Source organism: Muntiacus reevesi, chromosome 16, assembly GCF_963930625.1.
Source record: "Muntiacus reevesi chromosome 16, mMunRee1.1, whole genome shotgun sequence".
Taxonomy (NCBI): domain Eukaryota; kingdom Metazoa; phylum Chordata; class Mammalia; order Artiodactyla; family Cervidae; genus Muntiacus; species Muntiacus reevesi.
In genome coordinates this window covers 3,137,797-3,158,664 of record NC_089264.1, presented here as the reverse complement: position 1 = coordinate 3,158,664, position 20,868 = coordinate 3,137,797, and the positions used below count along the sequence as shown (strand labels likewise).

Genomic DNA, 20,868 nt, shown 5'->3' with positions numbered 1-20,868 from the left:
TCAAACAGAAGATGGCAGAAGTGAACATCAACATTTTAGGAATCAGTGAATTAAAATGGATGGGAATGGGCAAATTTAATTCAGACGACCATTTTATCTACTACTGTGGGCAAGAATCCCTTAGAAGAAATGGAGTAGCCATCATAGTCAAAAGAGAGAGTCCAAAATGCAGTATTTGGATGCAATCTCAGAAATGACAGAATGATTTCTATTTGTTCTCAAGGCAAACCATTCAACATCACAGTAATCCAAGCTTATGTGCCAACCACTAATGACAAAGAAGTTGATGTTGAACAGTTTTTTGATGACCTACAAGACTTTCTAGAACAAACACCAAAAAAAGATGCCATTTCATCATATGTGACTGGAATGCAAAAGTAGGAAGTCAAGAGATACCTGGAGTAGCAGGCAAGTTTGACCTTGGAGAGTATAAAATGAAGCAGGACAAAAGCTAACCGTTTTGCCAAGAGAATGCACTGGTCTTAGCAAACAACCTCTTCCAACAACACAAGAGACGACTTTACATATGGACAGCACCAGATGGTCAACACCGAAATCAGATTGATTATATTCTTTGCAGCCAAAGATGGAGAAGCTCTATACAGTCAGCAAAAAAAAGACCAGGAGCTGACTGTGGCTCAGATCAAGAACTCCTTATTGCAAAATTCAGACTTAAATTGACGGATGTAAGGAAAACCACAAAGCCATTCAGGTATGACATAATCAAATCCCTTACAATTATACAGTGGAAGTGACAAATAGATTCAAGGGATTAGATCTGAAAGAGTGCCTGATGAACTATGGATGCAGGTTCATAACAATGTACAGGAGGTGGTGATCAAAACCATCTCCAAGAAGAAATGCAAAAAGGCAAAATGGTTGTCTTAGGAGGTCTTACAAATAGCTGAGAAAAGAAGACAAGCAAAAGGCAGAGGAGAAAAGGAAAGATAAATACACTTGAATGCAGAGTTCCAAAGACTAGCAAGCAGAGATAAGAAAGCCTTCCTAACTGATCAATGTGAAGAAACAAAGGAAGTAACAGAATGGGAAAGACTAGGGATCTCTTCAAGAAAATCAGAGATACCAAAGGAACATTTCATGCAAAGATGGGCAAATAAAGAACAGAAATGGTATGGACCTAACAGAAGCAGAAGATATTAAGAAGAGGTGGCAAGAATACATAGATGAGCTCTACAAAAAAGATCTTCATGACCCATATAACCACAAAGGTATGATCACTCACCTAGAACCAAACACCCTGGAGTGCAAAGTCAAGTGGGCCTTAGGAAGCATCACTATGAACAAAGCCAGTAGAGATGATGCAATTTCAGTTGACCTATTTCAAATAGATGATGATGCTGTTAAAAGTGCTGCACTCACTATGCCAGCAAATTTGGAAAACTCAGCAGTAGTCACAGGACTGGAAAATGTAAGTTTTCATTCCAATCCCAAAGAAAGGGATTACCAGAGAACAGGCAATACCTATTTTGGCAATACCAAAGGCAATACCAAAGAATCCTCAAGCTACTGCACAATTGCACTCACTCCACATGCTACCAAAGTAATGCTCAAAATTCTCCAAGCTAGGCAACAACAGTACATGCACTGAGAACTTCCACAGTTCAAGCTGATTTTAGAAAAGGCAAAGGAACCAGAGATCAACTGCTAAAATCACAGAAAAAGCAAGGTTCCAGAAAAACATCTACTTCTGCTTCACTGACTATGCTAAAGCCTTTCTCTGTGGAACACAAACTGTGGAAAATTCTTAAAGAGATGGGAATACAAGACCACCTTACTTGCCTCCTGAGAAACACGTATACAGGTCAAGAAGCAACAGTTAGAACCGAACATGGAACAACAGATTGATTCCAAATTGGGAAAGAAGTACATCAAGGCTGTATACTGTCATTCTGCTTATTTAACTTATATGCAGAGTACATCATGCGAAATGCCAGGCTGGATGAGGCACAAGCTGGAATCAAGACTGACGGAAGAAATATCAATAACCTCAGATATGCAGATGACACCACCCTGACGGCAGAAAGGTAAGAACTAAAGAGCCTCTTGATGAAAGTGAAAGAGGAGAGTGAAAAAGTTGGCTTAAAACTCAACATTCAAAAAACGAAGATCATGGCATCTGGTCCCATCACTTCATGGCAAATAGATGGGGCAACAATGGAAACAGTAAGAGACTTTATTTTCTTGGGCTCCCAAATCCCTGCAGATGGTGACTGCTGCCATGAAATTAAAAGACACTTGCTCCTTGGGAGAAAAACTATCACAAACCTAGACAGCATATTAAAAAGCAGAGACACTACTCTGCCAACAAAAGTCCGTCTAGTCAAAGCTATGGTTTTTCCAGTACTCATGTATGGATGTCAGAGTTGGACCATGAAGAAGGCTGAGCACTGAAGAACTGATGCTTTAGAATTGTGTTGAAGAAGACTCTTGGGAGTCTCTTGGACTGCAAAGAGATCAAACCAGTCGATCCTAATGGAAGTCAATCCTGAATATTCATTGGAAGGTCTGATGCTCAAGATCCAATACTCTGGTCACCTGATTGGAAGAGCCGACTCATTAGAAAAGACCCTGATGCTGGGAAAGATTGAAGGCAAGAGAAGGGGACGACAAAGGATAAGATGGTTGGATGGCATCACTGACTCAACTGACATGAGTCTTAGCAAACTCTGGGAGATGATGAAGGACAGGGAAGTCTGGCGTGCAGCAGTCCATGGGGTCAGAAAGAGTCAGATACGATTCAGCGACCTAACAACAGCAATGCAAGCCACACAACGATGAAAACTGCTAGCTGTTTCACCAAATTACAGTAAGGTATAGAGCAAAATGTTTCATCACTTTTAGAATGTAATAAAGCCTGCTGGTTAAATAAAGCCAGGAGTTTGTAGGTAGAGGAAATGAAGAAAAGCAGAAATGCAGTTAGATCTTTTATGGGAACATTCAAAACAGGTAGGAGGGCAGATCGCATGCCAGTAACACTTAGGACACAAATCAATGCTATTCTCAATAAATAAATGCTATTTTTGACTACAAAATGGAAGGCTCCTTATTTTTTATTTTCTATAAGAAGGAATAAAGGCTGGTGCAACATAATTATGTTTTGATCCAAACCGAAACTCTGGTACTATTCTGATCGTTTTTAACTTTAAATATAAAAACTTTATATAAAAGCTACACATGTTCCTGTTTTTTTTTTTTAATAAAAACTTCAGTAGTACAGAAGAATACAAAAATATTTAAAACATGAACAGCAAATACATTTAAAAAATAAAAAGCAAATTAAAAAAAAAAGCAAAAATCTCCCCTACCCTATTCCTTTCAACCTTCTTCCAATTCCTCTCCATAGATAGCTGTTAACAGTCTTTCAAATATGTTTCCTAGGCAGACACAAACTTTACATTTAACTTTAATATGTCTCATTCAAATAAAATATCCATATTGTAATATAAGCTATCCTTTTCAAGTTATATCTTGCACATCTTTCTACAAAAAATAAGTATCTATTTTATTTAAATTCTTATGGTGTTAGACTATATAGATGGGCTATATATAACTTAGTATACCAATCATCCTATATAATAATAATCTGCACAGCTTTAATTTTTATTATTACACAAAATGATACAATGAACATTCTTTAATACAGACTTTTGTGTAATTCTCATGATAAATTCTAAGTGGAACTGCTAGATCCAAAGGTATAAACATCTTTAATTTGACAAATACTGCTAAATCTCCTTTCAAAAAGGCTGTATCAATGCACATTTCCATGAATGATATATGAAGGTATTTTCCTATTATCAATGCCATCACTCAGAAGCAAACTTTTGTCCATCCAATAGGTCCAAAATAGTATCCTGCCTTAAATCTAAATTTCTTTATTAACCAGGACAACATGCTTCCTGGCTATCTGAATGTATTTATGAATTGTTTGTATACTTTACATATAGTTCTTCTGAAAGGTTTATCTTTTGATCAGTTTGTAAGAAAATTTGGGGTTTTTAAGAACATTTGCCCATTATCAACTATACAGCAAATATCTACTCCTTTATCTCCCAAATATATCTTTTTCTTTTTTGGATTTTAACCTTGTATCACATTTATAAAGACCTCTATAACAAGATCAGTTTTGAAAAATTGTTCCTTTCCTTACTTTAGTTTCACTTTGGAAACACATTTCCATATGTAAAACAGCCAATGGGACTTTGCATTCTGTCTCAGGGAAGTCAAGTAGGGGCTCTTTTCAACCTAGAGGGGTGGGATGGGGAGGGAGACAGGAGGGAAGTTCAAAAGGGAGGGGACATACGTATAACTATGGGTGATTCATGCTGATGCTTGACAGAAAACAACAAAATTCTATAAAGGAATTATCCTTCAATTAAAAAATTAATCATAAAAGAATTCTTATCAAAAAATAAAATAAAACTACATGAACGCAGTATCATGCTGAAATTCATGTCTAGTGCTTTTCTTGTGTAGTCACTCTATTACCACATTTTCAAAAAAATAAGTTCTCCTACTTTTCAATATTAGCACATTGTATTTTGCACTGTTCAAATAACCGTGGTTGGTATGACTACAATACAAATGTCAAGGAAGTGTCATGATCGTGGGCTTATATCTCTATCAGGAATGTTTCAAATGGCAAGCATAAGAATGCATTTTGATTGGGATTTTTTTTAATAAGGTTAAGAAAAGTATCCATATATTCCTGTTTCTGTCTTTTTTTTAAGTAAGAAATGATGACTGTTAAACTTTACCAAATGTCTTTTCATCATCTTTTGAGATTATTATCACATAAATCACTCTAAGTTGAGCATGTCAAACTATACAGGGTCTGATGGAGTCCTGACATCCTGCTCCAAGGATGTCTGAGACAGCCAGTATGAGAGACAAGGGAAGGTTAAAAAAAAAAAAAAAAGCCAGACTGTTTGCAGTGAGGTGGGGACTCGCACCTGTGGTCAAAATACAGGCTGGCAGGCTCCCTGAACTCCTGTTACTACCCCATTTCCAACCTATGTGTTAATAAAGCCTACTAATGGGGAGGATTTCTGATCTCATATAGAACCAAACTTAGAATTCAGACATCATACTTCTAATTCCAGCTCACTGACCCCAGTACTCTAAAATGTGGGGATTATAGAGTTTTCTGTGATTCCTACAGAAGGCCAATGAAGGCACTCAATTGTTTCTTGATGGTAAAAGACCCTCTGCAAAACACAAAAGGTATGTATAGTACATATAACTTAAGAGATAAATGAAATCTGCCTATTACAGTTCCAGGTTAACAGCCTGTTTTGGAATTTGATTTTGAAAGTCTAATTAAGCCAACCAGTATATTTGCTTTGGAAATGGCAGACATTCTGGAAACTGAATCAAGAGAGAAAAGAGATATTTGTCCTCTTTAAACAAGCATGCTAGGAAACAAGGGATAAAGGATAAAGGAGGCAAAAATCTCCCCAACTCCCTCAATAATTCATCCAAGGGATGTGCTTTCCATGAAGATTTTCCATGAAGACTGAAGGCATAATTTTAGAAAGTTCAAAGGGAAAGTTTCTTGGACTGCAATGTCAGAGTATCAGTATAAGATCCTGTCTCGATATGTAGATGTCTTAAGTTATCTTAACTTCCCTAACCACTAGAGAACTGCACCACCACCAAGCTTAGTCACTCTCTATCAAATTATCCTGTGGTTTTACTTTCTTGTGAATATATTACTGTCTAACATACTATTCTTTCACCGGCTTAAAGTCTATGTCCCAAACTAGACAACAAATCCAAAAAAACTAGGACCAGGTCTGCCTTGCTTCTTGCTACGGTAGGAACAATGACTATCACAAAGTAGGTGTTTAGTATATATTTACGTACACCCATGGCAGATTCAAGTCAGTGTATGGCAAAATCAATACAATGTTGTAGAGTAAAATAAATAAATTAATTAAAAATAGACAAATAAATGAATTTAGCTCATCAATCCAAGCTAAAAACAAACAAACAAAAATTTTAAATTGGAGTTTTTCAGTCAAAGCAGAAATCAGATAATGAAACTACAATTCTTAAAATTCAAAACAGAATCCTTAAGGAATGAAAAGGATCTCAACCCAGCCTTCTCAAAAAGAAAGTAAAACACGGTGGCTTCCAATTAAGCCTCACTGCACAGAACTGACACACAGGTACCTCAGGTTCGCAGCAGCAAGTATTACTGTAGCCAGGAGAGTAACACCTGGCCCCCTAGTAACATAGCAGTTGCCCTGGTAAGATAATGAATACATCTGCTCAGTCTCATAACCTCCTTCAAACAAAAACCAATACCTTTGTTTTCCACAAGTGGAGAAAGGATGTGTACGTGTGATAGAGACGAGCAGAAACACACTCCAGTGACAAAAAACAAAAGAAAGGGACCAAAACACACAGTAAACGACACTAGTGCCTTGACAGTGCACAGAGTATAAAAAGAATCAGAAATAAGACATATAGCAACAATAAACTAAAAAACTGAAGGTAGAGATGATGAGGGAAATCTGGGCCCTTCATCATATAAACAAAACCAAGTGTCATGAAAACAAAAGGCAAGAAGGCTCTTTACAGCTAGTTAGGAAGATTAAAGCATGAGCCTGGTTTACCTATGACTCTCATAGAAAGATTAATGAGTGAGTAGGAAAGACTCCTACTCTGCTCATCTAATACAAGACATTAATTAATTTGATTATTTAAATTTAATTAATTAAATAAAATTTACAATGCAGTCTTCAGCAGCATTAGTCACATTCAAGTGCTCTGTTGCTGTGGTATGAAGACAGGGTTAATATAATAGGACATGTCCATCACTGCAAGACGACTGGCTGGACAGCACTGCTTTACACTCTCATACATCCAAAGAGCCCTCCATTACTAAATATATACCCAAGTATAAGAGGACCAATCTATTTTTAGCCATTAATACAAGTATAATTTTAAGACCACATTGTAACAGTATGCATCATATTAGGTCTTCATGCTAACCTGAATACCTGGGAAATGAAGATGTGTGATAAATCTTTGTCATTACTATTATTTGTTATTTTCCAAAATTAAAAAGAAACTAACAACTTATTTTGGATATATACTATCTGCGGCCAAATATAAATATTTATGCTTTCATGTGTGCTTAGTTGCTACATTGTGTCCGACTTTTTGTGACCCCATAGACTCTAATCCACCAGATTCCACTGTCCATGGATTTCCCAGGCAAGAATGCTGGAATGGGTTGCCATTTTCCACTCCGGGGGATTTTTCTGACCCAGGGACTGAATCCACATCTCCTGCATTGGCAGGCAGATTCTCTACCACTGAGTCACCAAAAAAAGTCATAGCATTCAGCAAAATGCTGAAAGTCGACATACTAATGAAATCCAATCCTCTACTTCTGGCACATCTACATATCCAAGTCAAAGGCTTTATTAAAGGGCAACAGAGGGTTTCTTACAATAATGTAGGAAAGCTTAAATTAGATGACAGAATCATCTTTCATCATTATAAATTATGCTCATTATTCAAAAACCAAATAATTGGGAAGTTCAGATGATCAAATTCCAGTGCTGTGAAAAAGGCCTCCGCAGGAACTGAAAAACAGAGCTGACTAGACTTCATCTGATGCCAGTTCTGAATCTGCTTTTCCTCACTCATTACATCAGGAAAGTCATTTTTGGGGTCAGTTTTCTTATCTATAAGTAGTGAGAAACTAAGCAAAAAAAAAAGTTCTCAACAACTCATACATGTGATTAATAGTACGATTTTGAAAAATATTTAACAGCATGCAATCAAAAAGACAGAACATTAATATAGAAATTACATAACAGACTTGAATAAAGTTACTCTGATTTTGAAGAACAGATGCTATGATCTTCAGCTATGGCATTAAAGAAATGCAAGGTCCTAACCATATCTCAAGTAACCGTGAAAGATCAACAATTGTCTGTCATGAGAATATGATTATATTCTGATTCTTGGAAATCTGTATGGCCTACACGGTTGCTCAGTTAAACAAAATATTCAAATGTGTAGCATTTAAATTAAAAATTCATCCTATTAAAAATTAAACTGTAGACATGCCAGTCAAAAAATGGTGTCTAAGATTTCCATCACAAAAACAGAAGGAGCTAATTGGTCAGAAATGGCCCTCTGAAAAAAAACAATATCTTACAGTGGCCCTGACTTCCCTAGCTCTAGGGAGCCTTATCACTGGGGAAGGGGGAAAAAAAAAACAATCAGTAATTCATGATCTTTTCAGGTAAAATGACCTAAAGAACCGTGATTTGGGTTTTCATTCACAAACACAGAAAAAGGGCAGCAAATAGTGAGAAAGAAGTCAAACATTCCAAATGTAGTTTGGCAACTACCCCATTTGATGCCAGTCTGGGGAGAACTTTAAAAACTGAGGAAAGTGGAACAAAGCATCCAACCACTTTCGCATGTTACCCAAGAATAGAGGACATGCATGTGGCAGCCAATCACCTGATACTATCAGGGGAGCCTTCACTTTTCAAATATGGTTGGAAAGCAGGATCCAATCCCTAGAGTACTGAGAGACATGATTGGAAACTTTTTTTTCCCTATAGTTGGTAAAACACGTTGGAAAAAAGAATGGATTAGGTCTGTACACTGTGTGTCAACTATGACTACATAAAATATTTAGTCGAATTCACCAACTTCTGCAGGGAAATTATTTTTACAACATTCCATAGAGTTCAGCTATTTTTTAAACTATCACCAACAGTCATTAATTTGTCCTCATCAATTCTATCATATATGACACTAAGATTCATACTAGCTCATCGAATATTTTCACCTAATAAATGAAAGTACCATTTCTTTGAAGTGTTTTCCTATTTTTCTTTTTTAATAAAATACAATGTTCTCATCCCATTTTTCTGTAAAATTACTATCACAAAAAACAAAGTTCAAAAGAATACCTTCAAAAGTGGACATGAATATAAAATAAAACCATAATCCATATCCATAAGAAAAAACTTTCAATGACGAACATAGCCCTAAACATATCTTTTATGTCACTGAGGAATCCATACCTCACAGAATCTAAGACATTGACTTCATGTACCACCAAGATAAAAAGCAGTACCAAGTAACTGCAAAGCTAATCACTGACAACAATGATTAGTACCAACTTTTCAGAAGTGGTCAAGGGTTAAAAAGTGTCCACTTCAGAACTGACATTTTAACTGCAGGGAAGATAAATGAAAAAGAAACATGCCCTGAGCCCCTAAACGTAACTGGCACTGGAAACGGAACTCCGGCAGCAGACTTGGTCCTCCCTGGCAAAGTTCCTGTTCTGTTCACCTGTCCCTTCCCATGGAGATCCTACCCACCTTTCAATCTCAGGTCAAGCCACGATGCCTTCCCGACCACTACAACGCAAGTTAACTCCCCTTTCCCTCCATCCTTCAGCTTCCAGTATCTGAACCATTTACAAGTCACTCAGCGGTCAGCTCTCTGGTGTTATTCTGCTTTCAGCTAATCGTGTACACTCACTCTCCAGCTGGAGTCTTCTTTACAGACATTGGTCTTTATCCTCTAAAAACAGCCACAACTCACTCATTAAATCTACAGGGGTCAGGGAACCTAATAGAATGTTTTTCTGTAATAATGATCATATACATGTATATACACAAGACATATATGGATATTCTACTAAATAAATCAGTATTTATCCAGGATCATCTGTGCTTCATAGAAGCTTACTGAAATAACTGTGCAATGAAGTATGAAATTTTAATTTTTAAAAAATGTGAGCACTGCCTTTAAAAATCACCAAAATATTACTGAAAATCTACCTCCTTTCAAGTATATAAGCCATTTAAATATCAGGCATTTTGAGAATAATATTAATAAGTGTCATCAATAGTCTAAGGTATGATATGATAATTCCACATATACTAGACTTAACAAAAGCTGAAGCTAAATAAGATCTATACATTTAAGACAATACTTATCAATCAAGTTAGGCCCTGAAAACACCACAGTCAATCAGCGATATTAAGAGCAGAACAAGGTGCAATACAACTTCAAGATTGTGAGAAGTAAAAAAAAAGAAAAAAAAACTGAAATAAACCACTGCAACTTCTGATCACTTCAGGTGGCCTAGGTATTTCCAGATCCTCACATTAGGAAGTTTCATGATATGGATCTTCACTGTCACAATCAGAAAAACTGTACTCACCCTAACTACGACTACACAAAGTGCCAACCTAATTATACTGCATAATTATATTGCTTACTGTATACTCTGTATATGTATAATATAGGCAGTCTCTAAATTATGAAAGTAAATTTACCAAGAGTTACCTACAAGTACTTAATGTTTTTCTTGTTCATGCTATATTACACACATAAATACACATTATCTCTACTGCAGTTATTATTCATGTTTTATCCCCATAAACACTGCAATCATAATTTTTAAATATTATGTAACTTCAGGTTTTCAGAATAGAAAACAACAGGCACTAATTTATACAATTAACTTCTGATTAAGACTTAGAAATGTCACAATCCTATAAATGTTCTTATGATTCTAAACCTTAATGACATCTAATTTATTTGAAAGAAAGTGGTTGGATAGCTTTGTACCACTTTCCTCAGTTTTTAAAGTTCTCCCCAGATTGGCATTCTCAACAGAGAACTGAGAGAAAATTCTTCAAAAAGAATCTAATTTTCCAATTCACTGAACACTTCATAAACTCTATGTGGTTTAAATGTAGATCTAAAACTGTAATATGTGTGCTGCTTTACATTTTTGTATAGATTATATATAAACCTTCTCTGCTTTGAAGTGTTTGTTTTAAGAGAATGATTCCCCTTGGTTAACTTCAAGTCCTATACTGCATTCCTACACTAAGAAAAGAGAGAATTATAACTACCCTCCTTTCTAATGTGTCTATGGCTGACCAGTCCCTCTTTTCTCCTCTTTCTCTCAACTTATATAAAATCAGGTTATAACAACATCTTGTCATCCCAAAAGACCATTGCAACTCTATTTAACTCTAAAAGGACAATCTTGAGGTCACTTCACTTTAGTTCCTACATGCTTACAAATATAAATCTACAATAGTTAGTAGGTAGATCATCAGGATCTAACTGTCCAACAATGGAAAAAATTTAAAAAGCTAGATCCGGGAAGGCAACATTCTGGCTTGACAGACAGACTAAAGAGGTAAAAATTAAGCTCAGCACACCTAAACGAAAGCTAACAGAGTTTTGCCAAGAGAACACACTGGTCATAGCAAATACTCGCTTCCAACAACACAAAAGACATCTCTACACATGGACATCATTACATGGTCAATACTGAAATGAGACTGATTACACTCTTCACAGCTGAAGATGGATAAGCTCTGTACAGTCAGCAAAACAAGACCTGGGGCTCAGTGAGGCTCAAATCGTGACCTCTTTATCACAAAATTCAGGCTTAAATTGAAGAAAGTAGGAAAAACCACTAGACCATTCAGGTATGATCTAAATCATCAAATCCCTTATCATTATACCGTGCAGGGGACAAACAGATTGAAGGGATCAGATCTGGTAGACAGAGTGCCTGGAGAATTATGGACATACCAGGTTCATAATATTGTACAGGAGGTGGTGACCAAGATCATCCTCAAGATAAAAGAAATGCAAAAAGGCAAAATGGTTGTCTGAGGAGGACTTACAAACAGCTTAGAAAAGAAGAGATGTGAGATGAGAAAAAATATACCCCACTGAATGCAGAGTTCCAGAGCATAGTAAGGAGAGATAAGCCAGTATGAACAATGAAAAGACAGAGGAAAACAACAGAATGGGAAAGACTATCGATCTCTTCAAGAAATTTGGAGATACCAAGAGAACATTTCATGCAAACATGGGCACAATAAAGGACAGAAACAGTACGGACCAGAAGATATTAAGAAGAGGTGGCAAGAATACATAGAAGAACTATACAAAAAGGTCTTAATGATCTGGAAAACCACAATGGTGTGGTCAATCACCTAGAGCCAGACATTTGGAATGTAAAGTCAAGTAGGCCTGAGGAAGCATTACTACAAAGCTAGTGGAGGTTATGGAATCCCAACTGAGCTATTTAAAATCCTAAAAGATGATGCCATTAAAGTGCTGCACTCAGTATGTCAGCAAATTTGGAAAACTTAGCAGTGACCCCAGGACTGGAAATGGTCAGTTTCCATTCCAGTTTCAAAGAAAGTCAATGCCAAAGAACATTCAAAGTACCATACAATAGTGCTCATGTCACATGCCAGCAAGCTAATGCTCAAAATCCTTCAAGCTAGGCTTCAACAGTACTTGAGAACTTTCAGGTGTACAACTTGGATTTAGAAAAGGCAGAGGAATCAAAGACCAGATTGCCAACATTCCTTGGATCATGGAAAAAGCAAGGGAGTATCAGAAAAACATCTATTTCTGCTTCACTGACTATGCTAAAGCCTTGGACTGTGTGGGTCACAACAAACTGGAAAATTCTTAAAAGAGATAGGAATACCAGAGCACCATACTTGTCTCCTGAGAAACCTGTATGCAGATCAAGAAGCAATAGTTAGAACCAAACATGGAACAACAGACTGGTTCAAAATTGGGAAGGCAGTATGTCAAGGCTGTATGCTGTCACCCTACTTATTTAAATTATATGCAGAGTACATGATGTGAAATATTGGACTGGATGAATCACAAACTGGAATCAAGACTGTCTGGAGAAATATCAACAACCTCAGATATGCAGATGATACCACTTTAACAGCAGAAAGCAAAGAGGAGCTAAAGAGCCTCTTGAAGAATGAAAAAGGAGAGTGAAAAAGCTGGTTTAAATCTCAGTATTCAAAACACAAAGATCATGGCACTTCATGGCAAATAAAAAGGGAAAAACTGGAAACAATGACAACTTTTATTTTAGGGGGCTCCAAAATCACTGCAAATGGTGAGTGCAGTCATGAAATTAAAAGACACTTGTTCCTTGGAAGAAAAGCTATGAGGAACCTCCACAGCATATTCAAAAGTAGAGACATCACTTCACTGACAAAGGTCCATATAGTTAAAGCTATGGTTTTTCCAGTAGTCATGTATGGATGTGAGAGTTGGACCATAAGGAAGCTGAGTGGCGAAGAATTATTTGATGCTTTCGAACTGTGGTGCTGGAGAAGACACTTCAAAGTCTCTTAAGATTCCAAGGAGATGAAACCAGTGAATCCTAAAGAAAATCAACCCTGAATATTCATTGGAAAGACTGATGCTGAAGCTGAAGCTCGAATACTTTGGCCACCTGATGCAAAGAGCTGACTCACTGGAAAAGACCCTGATGCTGGGAAAGACTGAAGGCAGGAGGAGAAGCGGGCAAAAGAGGATAAGATGGTTAGATAGCATCACCAACTCAACAAACATGAATTTGAGCGAACTTTGGGAGATAGAGAAGGACAAGGACTGCTAGCATGCTACAGTCCATGGGGTCACAAAGTGTGGGATGTGACTTGGCATTTGAACAACAAATGCCTCAACAATAGAAAACAGTCCAGAATATGAGAAACTTTATGAAGAGTTAAGCCATAAAACCAGTAAAACTGGTCTTTGTTCTAAAGATCTCATAGAGGCATCACAAACTCTGAAACTGGTACTAAATGTTTGACCCATTTGAATTTATGTACATTTTTTTGCAAAGACAACACAGAATATTTCACTGGTCTTCCTCAGAATTTCATTACGAAATTAGTAGACTACATGCAGCAAACACTTCCACTGCACAGCCCTGCTGCCTGAGAAGATACACACCAGCAGACTTGAACAAAGGCACACTCAATACCAGCTAGAACTACTTTATGTAACAAAGGAGGGGGCACTTCCCGGGAAGCAAGAACTGTCATCTGAAAGAAGACAAATTCAAAGCTAAGTAATAGGACTGTCTCAAACGTCCTAGAAAAGAATATGGCATGAATAGCCAGTTCATGGAGAAGATGAAAGTAGAACATATCAAATGCTCTACAAAGCCAGGAACAAGAAATACAGGTGTAAGCCAGAGGTAAAATGATTGAATCTACAGGCAAACAGAAGTGAGTCAGAAAATAAAATGACAGAGCTATGAGAATGCCAAGCAGCACATAAAAGAAACAGCACAGCCATCTTCAATAGCTACCTTGGTTCCCAATGGCTTTCCCAGCCAAGTAAGTTTACAGCAAATCCCTTTTCCTGATATAATCTGGTCTCTGTTGCAGCTCCAAGAGTCCAATCTATGTCATATGTGATTCACTGCTTCCACGTATTTCCCTCTTTCCCTCTACAGAAGATAAATACTATTACTTACTGAACAACAGCTGCCATGATCTAAGCCTCCCCCCTTCCCGTGATAGAGAACTCATCCCTTGTGGTTTGTATGGGGTTGATACTACCTATACTCTTCAAAATTCACACACTTTCACACTCTCTTTCTGTCACTTATCTCACACACTCCCACCCTCACACTCGCCCATACGCTTTCTCTCAAGCGCTCTTTCCTACACACTTTCCACTCGAGAGCATCGGAGTGACCGTGCAACTCATATCCAGGCAATCAGAATACCCATCTCACTAGCTTCAATTATTTGTTCAGACCCATGAACCAGGCCCCCAGTAAACCAACCCAAGTTCTGTCCACGACATTCATTCAGGAGTATTAGAGGCCAAGCCACCAGCCAACTGAAGAAACATCTCCTGAACAGCACAGCAGATCCTAAAGACAATGAGAACTTGTAGCCACACCATTCTTGAGATTCAGAGCCAAGTCATTCTCTTCCCTTGAACTTGAGAGCACAAGTCCCGAAGGAGTCCTCAAACACACTTCTAAAGCCCTAAAGATTTACGGCAGACCAGGGAACTCTACATATCTCCAGTACCATATGTAGGAGTAGGAACTTCTAGTACATTTGCTTTCTAATCATAAGAATATAAAATAATGTGAGGAGCTAGTTAAGAATCCAAAATTTAAAAAAAAAAAAAAAAAAAGACTACAATTGCCCCTTCCAGCCTTCCCAAAGATCCTTCAGAACTAGCACAAAAAGGAAGAGACCCTCTCACTATTTCAAGTTTTAAAAACATATTTTCCCAGCAAAAGAGGACTTTTGATATGAGCTAAGCATACATTCACACAATTCAACAGCACTTCCAGCACTTCTCTCCGTCATTTACTGTCTGCCTCTCCAGTAGGTGTATTTAGAGTAGAAACCAGAGGGGTCTTGCTTCCAGCACCTGGCACATGGCAGGTGCGTTGTAATAGTTTAAACGTGAGTGAATGTCAGATGCCCACTCAACTCACCATTCCACAAGTCACATATTACTCTTGACTAACAGCTTGGTATCTGAAAAGCACTCTGCTGGGCACTACATGAGCCACAAAGATCAGCTATCAACCAGTCCTCAAAAATGTGGACACAGACTCTTTTTGACTTTCTGATGAAAATATGGGCACTCTATCCACAAAAATACCTAAATAAATTGACTAAGATTTTGCATTAAATTTCAATGAATTCCCAAGGAAGAATTTCAGATCTAGTAGGATAAATAAGAAAACAAAACAAACGTACACACCAAAATACTATGATCCTTTATTTGTTGATTCTTATATTCTAAGAGAGATTTAAGTAGAAAAGTGATTAAGATACAGGAATAAGACCAAACAAATCTGCCAATAACTTCAGAAAATAATCACAAGTTGAGAGAGCCTCTGTGTAAAAAAACCACTGGGATTAAGGTCTGCAGTATGAAAACATAAACCACTGATGAATTCGCACACAAATTCCAGGGTTCTCAATACATAGGCATATTGAGATAGAAAATTTCTTATTACGAGTAAAGAAAAAGGAAATAGTATCAATGCAGTATGGTCATGAAAAGCTTCCTAAATGTCTCCTAGGCTTTAAAAATTTCTCTCAAATCTTGCTTTACTACTTCACTGGTTTAAGTGTTTTATAACTATAATTAGGGACCATTAAATTTCTTATAACATTAATAATAACTAAAATTACACGTGGGAGTGGAAAGATTAAACATATGGCAATACAGCCCATACTGTGAAATTCTGAGAAGACTTTCCTCTTATACCATAAGGCTTCAACCAGACTATCATTAACCTCCTAGGAACAGCATACAGTCTAAGAGGAAATAACCATGCATTCAAATGCCAATAAATAATAATCCACAATAAACAAGTTTTCTCCAACTGTAATAATAAAAACACTCCAAAATCTTCCAGTAAACAGAAATCCTCAAAAGTGCAACTGACCTAATTTTATTTTCTATTTCTCCAAATGCAATCAATTAAAAAAATAGTTTCAACTGCTACTGAACTAAAGTTTCTCTGAGTTTTGGACCCCTTCCCAAAAAAGGAATCTTTACAATCATTAGGGAAGGTCAGAACGAAAGGCATCAAGTTAAACTAGATGTCTAGCACATTATCAAATGTTAGCATTAGAAGTAATCTGAGAAATTATTCACAATCAATTCTTTCACTTAAGAAAGGCATGGCAAAAGTAAGACCAGTAAAAGTTGAGAGTGGTCTTCAAATTCATGGAGCAGATATAGGCCAAATGAGATCATATCAGTATCATAAAATACGTTAGAACATACAAATTAAGTTTAGTAACAAATCTAAGTACTTACATTAAGAAGTAACTCATCTTTTGTTTTAAGAGGAAAATTCTTATTTTCCTTCTCAACTAGTAAGTCATCTTCTCCATCTGACAGAACTGGAGGAAGGGACATATGAGAGGAAGACGACGAGGACGATGATGAGGAAGAGGAGGAGCTTGAACTATCGGTATCTGTTTCACTATAGAGAAGAAAAAGTTGAAAACAATACAAAAGCATTATTATAATGGTATTAAAACATGATTATTCAACTAAAAAATATCTGCTTCACTAGATGTTTATGGTTGCTGGTATAATTCAAAAGCTAGCATTTTGAAATTGACTATGGTGTTTGGAAAGCACTCTAATCCACTGATCACAAAACCCCTGCTCTAACCCAAACTCTCTTTTTACAACTGCTCTTATGTCATGCATCAGTCTGAGGCATGTGACAAATCACTGACAGAAAAGAATCCTGGGCCAGGCACCTGTCTTATTAGTTACCAAGGATCAGATAAAAGCAAACAGACTTTCTTCTCAGTCTTCAATTTGGAAACTTTCCCAAGTTACCATCCATGCTAAACACTCCACTCTCTGAAAACCCCTTGATTTCCACAACAATTCTCAGAGCAAAAAACTATCCCTTAGCTTGGATTATTTGCTGGTACCCTCTTCAGCTCTTGTTATGTGCTGTTTCTACAAGTTCCACACTCATGTTCTCTTCTCTCCTTTACTCTTTTCAAGTATGACCTCCAATGAGTTCAATCATTGCCAATGTGCAGATAACTGCTAAATCTTCAGTCTCGATATCCCTAAGCTCCACCCCTAAACTCTTAATAACAACTGCCGAATTAATGACCTACACACTCACAAGTTAAAAACAGTGCATTCTCCCTACTAATTCTGTTTCTCTCTTTCAGTTTCTATTGCATTTAATTGTTTAGTCCTGAATCCTCACTAGAGGTAGAAACCTTGGAACTGTATCAAAGTATTGCATGCTCAGTCAGTGATGAAACTGGTAAATATGACTCCTATTCCACTAGAAAAATCTAAATTCAGAGAGCTATTAGTTGACATTAAGGGATTAGGGTTCACTCTACTACAGCATGGTTATTATGTAAAAAGTATTTTACCAGAAATGCACAGTAAAGAATTTACAAGGAAGGTGGCATGCTGTCTGAGACTTGTTTTAAAACTGTCAAGTTAAAACAAAAAGTTAGAAATGTCAGGTAAAACAAAGTTAAGGGGACTTCCCTGGTGCCCCGGTGATTGGGAATCCACCTGCCAATGAAGGGACATGAGTTCAGTCCCCTGCCCAGGAGGATTCCACATGCTGTGGAGCAAGTAAGCCCAGTGAACCACCACTGCTTAGCTTGCACACCTACAGTCCGCACTCCACAGGAGGCCACCACAATGAGAAGCCCACCTACCACAATCAAGAGCAGCGCCCCCCAACCTCGCCTAACTAGAGGAAAGCCATGCCTCCACAACAGCCAAAAATAACGAAATAAAGCTAGGAAATAATGGAAACTGTGAAACTTGGTGATGGCTATGTGTACATTCATTATATTACTGAGTTTGAAAATGTCCACAATAAAAAGTTTGATGTACAGAGGGTGGGATAGGGTGGGAGGTGGGAGGGAGGTTCAAGAAGGAGGGGACAAATGTATACCTAGGACTGATTCATGTCAATGCACAGCAGAAACTAGCCAACACAACATTGTAAAGCAATTGTCCTTCGATTAAAAGTAAACAAATTTAAAAATACAATTAAAAACAAAAAGGTTAAAGTAAGTTTTACCTGTAATCTGATGTTCAAATTTACATTTCCACACCAGAACTGTCCTCCTACTGCTTCCCTGACATCTCCAATTTGTTGACAGTGAAATCACAAATTAACTCTCTAAATTTAACATTCCTATTGGTTTACAGCCCCTATCCCAGAAAGGTTTCTCCCCATCTCAGTAAACAGCACCGCCATCCACCCAGTTGATGCCCCTCTTCGTAGGCCACTACCACATCTATTAGCGATCCAAATCCGGGAAGTTTCAAAATATTCAATCCAAACACCGTCACACGGTGGACTAACACACCATCTTTCCCATTGCTTTCACACCAAGCCAACCACTCCGCTTTCACTCTTGAACACAGTTCAGCTCCGTCTCCACAGAGTAAAACATTAAAATGCTAACTTGAGCATGTAAATAATCTGCTTAAAATTCTTCAAATTTCTCTAGCAGTTAGAATTAAAACTAACATGGCCAGAGGGTCCTACCTGCTTGGGTTCTCCTACTACAAGTGCTTCGCTTGTTCCTTCCTTGTAATTTTCAACTCACTTTTTTTTTTTTTTTAACTTCATTTTTCATCCCTCTCACCAGAATGTAAGGCAAGGATCGTGTCTATATTGTTCACCGACACAGCATGGCATGAAATACACTCAAACACTTGTAGACAAGGTTCAGCCTGGTTCAGTGAACTCGCCTCCCACCACAGAACTTTCCTATATAAAAGACAGGAGGTAGGGCGGGAAAAGCCTCAAAAAAGCTACGCAAAGCAGGTAGTAATAGTTGAATCACTTTCCCCTAATTTCATGAAAAATTCATCACCAGAGAAATTCTACAAACTAACGAAACTGTCAGGAGTCAATCTGAAAGGAGAGAAAATCCTTCATCTGATGCTCCATTTATCTGGTTCAACCAGCAAGAGTACACACTAAACTTGAGAAAAAGATTTGCCACAAACTTTAAATTATAACCCCAAGGACACACCACGTCGAGTGGTCACGGGAATAAGCCCCCAGTCTCAGGTTTTCTACATTCTAACTGAAAACGACAAACTGTTCACAGAGGACTCTCTGACCCCCAGCCTCAGAGGAGGGGCCCCGACGGCCACGCTCCCTCCCGGGGGCACTGCAGGAGCAGCGAGTGACGGGCCCCGGCTCCCGTGCCCTCCTGCCTCCTCGGCCCAGGCCTCCCGCTACCAGAGCCACCCCGCGCGCCCGGCCGCCTGGGGCACGACCTGTCCGAGTCCGAATCTGAGTCGGAGTCCGAGTCAGACGTCTCCAGGCCGTTCCCTTCCGGAAGCGGCCCCGGGAGCGACAGCGGCAGGAGCTGAGGCGACGGTTCGCCCGCAGACTCCGGGGCCCCCTCGCCCGCCTGCGGCGCTGCGACCGGAGCGGGGTCCGGAGCCGGCGCGGGGTCCGGAGCTGGCGCGGCCAGATCTTGGCCAATTCCGACGCCGGCGCCACCGAATTTCAGTGTCTGCAGCTGAGCGGCGGCGGCCTCCACCACCTCCATGGCACAAACTTAGGACGCTCGCGGCGGGAGACGCACCACCTGGCTGACAGCGGCTCCGGAAACAGGCCCGCTTCACACGCTGCTCGGGTAACCACGCGCGGAGTCGTCCAGAGACGCGCCCCCGCAGCAGACGCAGCGGCACTTCCGGGCAGCGTGTGACGTAACGGGACGCACCGGCGATCCCTGGAAGCGGGGCGGTCCGAAGGCCTTTGCACGCGGAACCGCGCGGTTCTAAAGCCGCTGGTTTCCCTGCGTCCTGGGAAACGCCGCTCACTGTGAGAGGCCTGATGGACAGACTTTCCTGCTGCTAGGTCTGGGGCAGTTACACGGAGGCTGAGATGGGAAGGAGATATGGCAGAACTGGGAGACGCCTGATGGGGCGAGGCCCTGCACACTGGAAACTTGAGTCATGAAGCCTTGAACCAACACTTACAGGAAACTTTATTAAAGTTAAATGGAGTTACAGCCGTGGATAGGCAACAAACACAATGACTGTAAGGTATAGTTCGGGCAAGGCAGAAAAGGAAAGACGACCTCAACAGAAGTAGGTTACCTTTATTCGGGCAAGGAGGGGCGACAGTCGGCCTAATGACCAGGCTGAGCGCTGAAAGAGATCAGGGAGGCTTCATACTTATAGGGAGGTTTGTGGACGCAATAAGGGAAACGTCAATCAGGCGGGATATTTTGAGTATTCTTTTGTTGAGATGACTCTTGTAGTTGAGCAGGGGGTGATAAGTCTTCTGGGCAGGTGTAGGGGGTGGTAGGTTTCCGGACAGGGGGTGATAAGTCCCAGATAGATGTAACTGGCCCAGGGCATCAGGATGGAACTAAAGTTATGCTTTGTTTTCTCCGCAGTTAGATGATTCAGCAAGGGGCCTTTGAGACTGTTGTTCTGTTTTCTAGGCCCAAAAGACTCCTTCATTCC

At 39.0% G+C, this 20,868-nt stretch overlaps 1 protein-coding gene across 1 annotated transcript in view; it reads right to left on the bottom strand.

Annotated features, from left to right (window-relative positions):
- NAF1 (nuclear assembly factor 1 ribonucleoprotein) overlaps window positions 1-20,065 on the bottom strand; it is a 43,679-nt gene extending 23,614 nt beyond the window's left edge. The window contains exons 1-2 of the mRNA XM_065907485.1: window positions 19,666-20,065; window positions 16,681-16,849 (exon numbers count right to left, since the gene is read on the bottom strand). Of these exons, the coding sequence (XP_065763557.1) occupies window positions 16,681-16,849; window positions 19,666-19,943 (447 nt within the window). The 5' untranslated portion in view covers window positions 19,944-20,065. The remainder of the gene's footprint in view (window positions 1-16,680; window positions 16,850-19,665) is intronic.
- Between the last annotated feature and the right edge of the window lie 803 nt (window positions 20,066-20,868).